This window comes from Fulmarus glacialis, unplaced genomic scaffold (genome assembly GCF_000690835.1).
Source record: "Fulmarus glacialis isolate BGI_N327 unplaced genomic scaffold, ASM69083v1 scaffold1195, whole genome shotgun sequence".
Classification (NCBI taxonomy): domain Eukaryota; kingdom Metazoa; phylum Chordata; class Aves; order Procellariiformes; family Procellariidae; genus Fulmarus; species Fulmarus glacialis.
Window position 1 is genome coordinate 6,257 of NW_009213405.1, and position 7,358 is coordinate 13,614.

Consider the following 7,358-nt stretch of genomic DNA (forward strand, 5'->3'; position numbering starts at 1 on the left):
GCACATCTTCCCCCATATTCTTCTAGTGATGCTTGGAATATTAAACCGGAGGAGACAGTTTTTTGCATCCTATCTCAGTACTTTGATACTGGCTTTATATATAATGCGTCAATTTAAGCTGTAGCTAGGGGAGTGATGTTATGAAAATGGCGGGAGAGCTGAGGGCACTGGTTTGCCTGGCCATACTATGGTTAAGTACAGTCTGTATTGTAACGTTACGCAAGCCTCTGTGACACACCCTTCATCTTGATCTTCAAAACATTACCAGTTCCACAGAATTAAAAACAAAGGTATTTTTATTTGCTTTTTTTCTCATTGCAGCAGAGTGGCCGAAAACTATGACAGGTCTCCCAAGCACGTCGGGAACTACTGCCAGCGTGGTAATTATCCGCGGGTCAAAGATGTATGTTGCTCATGTTGGCGATTCAGGAGTGGTGCTGGGAGTCCAGGATGACCCCAAAGACGACTTTGTGAGAGCTGTGGAGGTGACACAGGACCACAAGCCGGAACTTCCCAAAGAAAGGGAGAGAATTGAAGGCCTTGGGGGCAGGTAACTGTGCTTTTTACTTCAGGTTTGATCTCTGGGTGCTATTTCTGTCTTTCTGACTGAACTAGGCTTCAGCTTGCTTGTTGGGGGGGGCGGGGGGAGCGCAGGCAAGCTGGTGAATCTCATAGTCTGTTTATATTCCTTCCCTATCTATGCTCTGGGTTTTTTTCTACGTTGTTGGGGAATAAGTTATAGTGATCCATTGTTACACTGTTGTGGTTTTTGCTAGTGGTTCATGGTATAAACAAAATTTTAATTTCCTGGTGGATTCCCATGCAGCTGAAGTGTGGTTACAATTCTGAATGTTCACTGAAAACTTTAAAGTGGAGATACTGATATTTGACCTATTTTTCATTGAAATCCGAGGCATCTGATTCTGAAAAAAGTTGCCTTTCCATATAGATAATGATACAAGCTCTGGAATATCTGTTTTCTCAAATGGTGGAAACACAGCAGTTTTGATACAAAATACTCTGTAATTTCTCATGCATTCTGCATTGTTCCTGAGGTGACAATGGCAGCTGTTGAGTAGGCTCTTCAAAGCTTCTGTTTAAGGAACATAAAAAAAATCTTAGATTTGAAACAAGATACTGCATTTGCTGTGTTTAAGTATACGCTTAAAATGTGACAATACTGCATTTTAACGCCTATCTTTACATTAGTAATTTCTTCACTGTCAGGAGCTGGCAAATGTTAGAACATCTCCAAGTTGTGGTTGATGTGTGTTCCCTCTGACTGAGGAGGAAAGCAGGCAGGTTTATCAGATGGCACTAATGTTTTGAGACAAACCTCAGGGCTCGCATTTGGCGTAGCTTCACAGGAGCTCTCTGTTCTTTCGTTCTACAGTACCGCACCAGATGGATGGGCACAGTTTCCTTCGCTTAGCAGTTCAGAGACAGAGATCACTGAAGGTTTTCCTGTTGACATCATCCATATGAGAACCCTGTCAGCTCATTAACCTTCAGATATTTGTATCTCTAGCAGGTGGAAGTTGATCAGTTAGCTGTATTAGGGATGGTAGTTTTTCAGAAAGGGTAACTTGCAGTTTTGCTAGATTAGTATTTGTAAATGTATGGGTTTCCAAGTTGTGTATCGTGGAGATTGAAAGCCTCTGAAGCATCAGAGAAGCATTCCCTGGAACTTTGTATCATCAGGAATGGTTAAAAAAATCTTTTTTTTTTAAAACAAACAAACACAATCTTTATTTTTACTGATGCTCCTTCTGTTTTTCCCAGGCTGGCTGTTGCAGGCTATTGTGAAGCAAATGGTAGGAGTGAGGTGGAACTATGCAACTATGCTTATTAATGTCTTCTTTCATGAGAGTGAATTGGGAAAAGTTAGCGGGAGAGCATAATTGAATCTTTCATTAAAAATGGTATTTTCCTAGTAACAGTCTCTGAGTGTGGGATGAGATCTTCTTTCAGATAATGACTGAAGTTAGCTTTGTGTGGTCATTAGTTGTACAAATGGATGAGATCAATTTTAGGATGTGGTGTTTGTGACTTTGCCGCACTGTGCATGCAAAAGGATGGAGCTAAACATGCCCTTGTTGTTAAGGCCTTTGAAGTCTCAGGAAGTGCATCTTGAATAGCTTCAGTATGAGGAATCTTGAGGCTGTTCCAGAGCTTCTCAGTTTCTAATTACCAATGGCTGTTCCTTGGATAAAAGTTAGCTTTTAAGTATCTAGTTCTTAACTTGGTTGGGGCCAAGCTTTGCTGGTTCTTTGCTCCATTACCTTTTCTTGTTTGATGGCTCATACTCTCTCTCTTCTTTCCCTGCATCCCCTGCCCCATAACAGCTGCCCCATTTGCTTGCTCTGTAGCTCCTCCTTTGACCCTTCTAATGCCATCTGTGAGAACTAAAACCAGTGTTCAGTGCATTGGAGCAGGTGTTAACATTTGAATGCAGAGCTGTTTCTTCCTATCTCCTGCTCTCAGCAGATAGCAACTATGAACAATTCCTCTTTTATTTCTGCCTCATGTTTGTGCACCATTAAGGAAATCCCTGCAGAAGGCTGTTCCTTTCTCTTTTGTTTTTTTCCACTGTACTGTGCTGCTCCTTACTGCTGGACTTTGGCAGATGGAGAAAACTGAAGGAAGAACTACATTTTATTTCCACCCGAGTGAGTTGATGTTGATGGTCCTCATCTGAGGAAAGCAAATTCAGTTTTCCTTTTTCTCCAACAGATTAAAAGATACTCTTACATCTGGTTGTTGCAGCCAGCCAGAATTTCTTCCAGGTCTTCATTCCCCTGCTTTTTGTTTTCTTCTGCCCTTCATCTCTCACTTTTCCCTTTGGCTTAATATGGAATGAACCTATCTAAGTGATACCGTGTGTTTTGAAATACTTAATTGTGCTGTGGACTTCCCAGAGGGTGCTGTGATTATTGACTCCATATTTGCATATTTAACTGGTTTTGTGTCATTGAAACTAACTTTCATGCTTTCATTTCCATTCTTTTTAACCCCTGCCTCTTTCTGATGGTTTTAGTGTGATCAACAAGTCTGGTGTGAATCGTGTAGTTTGGAAGAGACCTCGTCTGACTCACAATGGCCCTGTGCGCCGCAGCACCGTCATTGACCAGATTCCGTTCCTGGCAGTTGCTAGAGCGCTTGGTAAGTCACGCTCGTGTTTGGAAAGTGAGACACCATTGCGTACAGGCTACCAGAACTGAATTTTACTGTTTTGCCAAAACATACAGTTAAGAGGGATTTACTCGTTTGCCTTGATTAAAAGGCCTTCTGAAAGTCTGGGCCTTTTTAAAGTATTTTTAATAAGATATGGATTTCATTTTTCAAATAAAGCCATAGAAGGTGTTATTGGTGAGGGAAGGACTTGCCCTACAACATGCAGGATTCTAAATGTCAGTCTTACAAGGATGATATTTCATTTCTGCTGCAATTGAAAATGTACAAAGCAGTATGTGTCTCCAAGATGGAGAGCACATTTGTCTTTTTCTTACTGAAATAGTAGGACTGTAACTTTTGATTAGGTGGTGGTAAGAGTAAGTTTTGCTGCACAGCGTATGAATTACTTTGGTCTTCCTTTTGTGGTGAATCTGTTTTCTTTCAAGACTTAGCATAGAATGAACAAAGGAATGAAAGTCAAGTCTGTGTTTTATCTATAACTTGCCTTTGCAAGAGTATTAGTAATGGGAAACCATATTTGAGGAACACTTTATTTAGAGGACAAAAAGGCATATTACAGTACATAGCAATCTTGTTATGAATGGTTTTTGGGAAGTACTTTATAACTTAATCTTTGGATGCCTCTTGCCCATGAGTGTTAGTGTTTTCTGGTCAGGTTTTTTCCTTAAATTTCATCGCAGAATTCCAATCTTCTGCAGTTCATTTTGTTTCCTTCCTTCTTCCCTTTGCCCCAGTGAAGAATTCTCTATCCAGATATACCTAGTATAGGTTTGATTTTATGGAAATGTGGTATCATATTTTTACCTGTGAAAACTGTCCTGTGACTTAATTTCTTCTTGGCAAACTTGACAGTTACGTGATAGTGTTGTCAGTGTTCCTAGATCAGCTGGCAGTGTGTCATGGGGACAGTCTGTTCCTGGGACCATGGTTGTCTTGATAATTGCATAGCTTTACTGTGTCTTATTTTAAAGGCAGTGATATCAGTTTCACATGGATTGGTCCAGTGTTAAGAAGAATTTTGCAGTGATAACTAACATTGTAAAAGATAGCTATATATCAAGGAAGGAGTCATAAGTGGCTGAACGGTGATCTTTTAATAAAAATAAAATTTCAGTTTTATGGACATTTTTCTCTGTATCTTACAAGTCTTTATTATGTGTCATATTTTAGGCAAGGTAGATGCTTATTTTATGGTTAGTAAAACTGACTCGAAAGTTTGAGAAATCCTTCAGAGTTAATAGATGACTAGCAACAGAGATCTTCATCCACTGAGCAGCATATCCCTCTCTTCCCCTGTTCTGCAGAAGGGTACATGTTCCTCCTAGATTACAAAAAGTGAATGCTTAATTTTGAGTAATCTTTCATGCCTATGATTGCAAGTTTATTGTTTGTCTAAACAGCTTGATGGCTTTTGATCTGATTCTTCTCAGCAAGTTGAACAAAAGGCTTTGGCTGGGTCTTGTGTGCAGATGGGAGTTCAAGAAATGATGCATCTGTTAGCCCCCTATTGCATTCTTTCCAGTTATGTGGATGAAGAGGATTACTGGAAAGTTTCAGGTCCAAGAAATGAGAACACCTATCTTTTAACAATTCTTGGTTTCAAAAGTTGGCAAATTTGAAAGCTTAAAAGAATGCTTTGGTATCTTCAGATCATGGAGAAAGAGGTTTACAATGTGACAGTGTTTTGGTGTTTGCCTGCTCAAGGAGCCTCGGTAGCCTCTTCACATCCCCTTCTGAGGAGGTATGACAAACCTCCTGGAAAAAGGAACACAGCTGCTTCGCTCGGTAGGACCCAGATGGTGCACAGACGCTCACGGTTTGGAAACAGGATTTAACTTCTTTCTGAGGCCAGCATGCCCCTTACGCTGCTTATAAAAGACCTACCACGACTAAAGCCATTTGCATTCATGCTATTGAGGCCTGCTCGACCTCTTGGCTGGCTCTCAGATTGCTACCCTGGTTGGCACAGTACTGCCGTGTTGGAGCCTCTCCAAGCGGAGTAATAACTGTCAATGTTGACATATGCTGGTTACCAATACTCTAGTCAATCCCACTAAGATCTAGCACAGTGATTCTTTTCGCTAAGTCCAAACTCAGTTGTTATTCTTGATAGAAATGCCATACAGATCCCAAACTGGACAATAATTGGACAATAATTTTTAGTAGGAGAACAAGAGTCTCTCGACACTCTGCTCTGCACTGTGGAGAGAAACCTAGAGTTGTGAATTTAATATCTTCAAAGTGGGAAGATATCTAATTAAAACCCTGAAAATTTAGAACATAGGTGGTTTTTTTTTTTTTAAAGTTTGTCTTTCTCTTACAACACTTCAGAATATGTTGATGTAGTCTCATCCCTCATCCAGTCCTTCAGTCCTAGCACTCATTGTAAGGAGTACAGCAGAGGTTTTAGAAATAGCAAGAATAAAATACTGGGGAAAAGTATTGCATTGGTCAAATATTTGGACAGCAGAAAGGATACTGGTGCAATAGAAGACCTTCTGGCCAGATTAATTCCGTTGACTGATTGTCTACAGTGTTTTTCTGCCCTAAAATAAGCATTTGTGGTATGCACGTTTTACTACCACTGCTTCTCATGACAGTAGTGACTGCATTTAAGTATTGTTTAATTTATTTATAACCCCATAACAAGTCAGAAATATTTAAGATTCATACTGTCTCTGTAAAGTATGTGTATGCTGCTTTTACTGTATACAGGTTTTAAGTCTTCTAATGAAATATTTTGAACTGTAGCAGAGTATTCTGCATTTTAGGCATAGCTACTTCTGCTAACCTTTTCTGGGCAATGAAAACATCTTTCTCTATACCAATTTGCCTTGTAATAGATACTTATGAATCCCATGCAATCTCAGAATTGTTCACCTCAGGACTTGCTGCCCATTTTGATCAGAAGAGCATTTTGTTTCCTTAGAGTGCAATCATTTGAGTAAGTTTCCTGGCACCCATAGTTTCATGGTAAATGTCCATTTTATATGCCTGTCCCTAAAACAGGTGTGAGGTAACTCAAATTACTTGAATCCCCTTGCGTATGGCAAGGCTATGAGTGTGCAAATTGCTGGATACGGTAGAGCAAATGCTTGGGAGCAACAAGCCATCATGTAACTCGCTTGTGTGTTTCAAAGAGTCTGTGTGTGTCATTGCATCATGTATTAGTTACTGTCTCCCTGCGGAGACAGTAACTCCGTGTGGCACTCGGGAAGGCATTGTAGACTCCCGTGAGCACGCTTCATGTGCATGTCTTGGGGAGAGAATGCTGAGAGGGGAAATAACCTGCTCTGTGTATGTATAACATAATAGCAGCCAGATACATGCTAGCAGAAAGGTTGCGTTTCAGCTGTGCCATCTAAATACATCAACTTAGAACTGTTTCTGGGATGATAAGCACAAGGCTGTAAGTGTACAAGATGATGTGTGTTTTGCTCCCATGTGTTGAACCCATTGTGGAAAAATGGAATGAAGAGTTTTGATCTTTGGAAGCCAATTTTGAAGTAAAATCTGGCCATGTGTGTAACTTTCAAAGATGGTATACGAAGTAGGGGAAGTATGGAGAAGCTACAGTCTGAGCTCTGAATATCTCATGGTATAATTTGAAATAAGAACAGAATGTAGAAACAAGTAGACAAATGGTATGATTAATCACTGAGCTTTGTAGGTTGACTGTAAGTATAACTTAAACTCATTGTAGTTTTCTTAAGTTGCTATTTAAGTTTATATCCCCAGCTGTCCTCCAGCCTGATCAAGTTGACTGGTAATGCATGGTGTGATGGCAGAAATGGGTCTTGATTGGTTTTTAAATCATATAGCATCTCTCTTGTTGGTAAACTAGTTCAGGTCTAAACCTGTAAGTCTTTTATGGACTTTTTTCTCCTCCTCCTCCCCCTCTCCTTTTCTTGGTAACTGATATAGAGCCAAGATCTGCAGCTGTCAAAAGGGTTATGTAGTAAGGGATTGCCTTGCAGGATTGTAGCTGTTTGGTGTGTGGGTTTTTTTTAATTAATGAATGATGAAACATGAACCGAGAACCTCTTAGTTAAATCACTCATTCGTGTGGCAACATGAAGTATCCTTTCCCTGGTTTTTGTGTAGAAATATAATACCCCCATATTTTAGGTGGGGTGGCCTCCACCATACAGGTTTGACTTTTC

The 7,358-nt window shown here is 40.1% G+C and overlaps 1 protein-coding gene across 1 annotated transcript in view; it reads left to right on the forward strand.

The window, feature by feature from the left end:
* Positions 1-327: 327 nt before the first annotated feature.
* The window catches only part of PPM1D (protein phosphatase, Mg2+/Mn2+ dependent, 1D), a 20,827-nt gene continuing 13,796 nt past the window's right edge, over positions 328-7,358 (forward strand). Inside the window, exons 1-2 of the mRNA XM_009578164.1 lie at positions 328-550; positions 3,038-3,162. Of these exons, the coding sequence (XP_009576459.1) occupies positions 339-550; positions 3,038-3,162 (337 nt within the window). The 5' untranslated portion in view covers positions 328-338. The remainder of the gene's footprint in view (positions 551-3,037; positions 3,163-7,358) is intronic.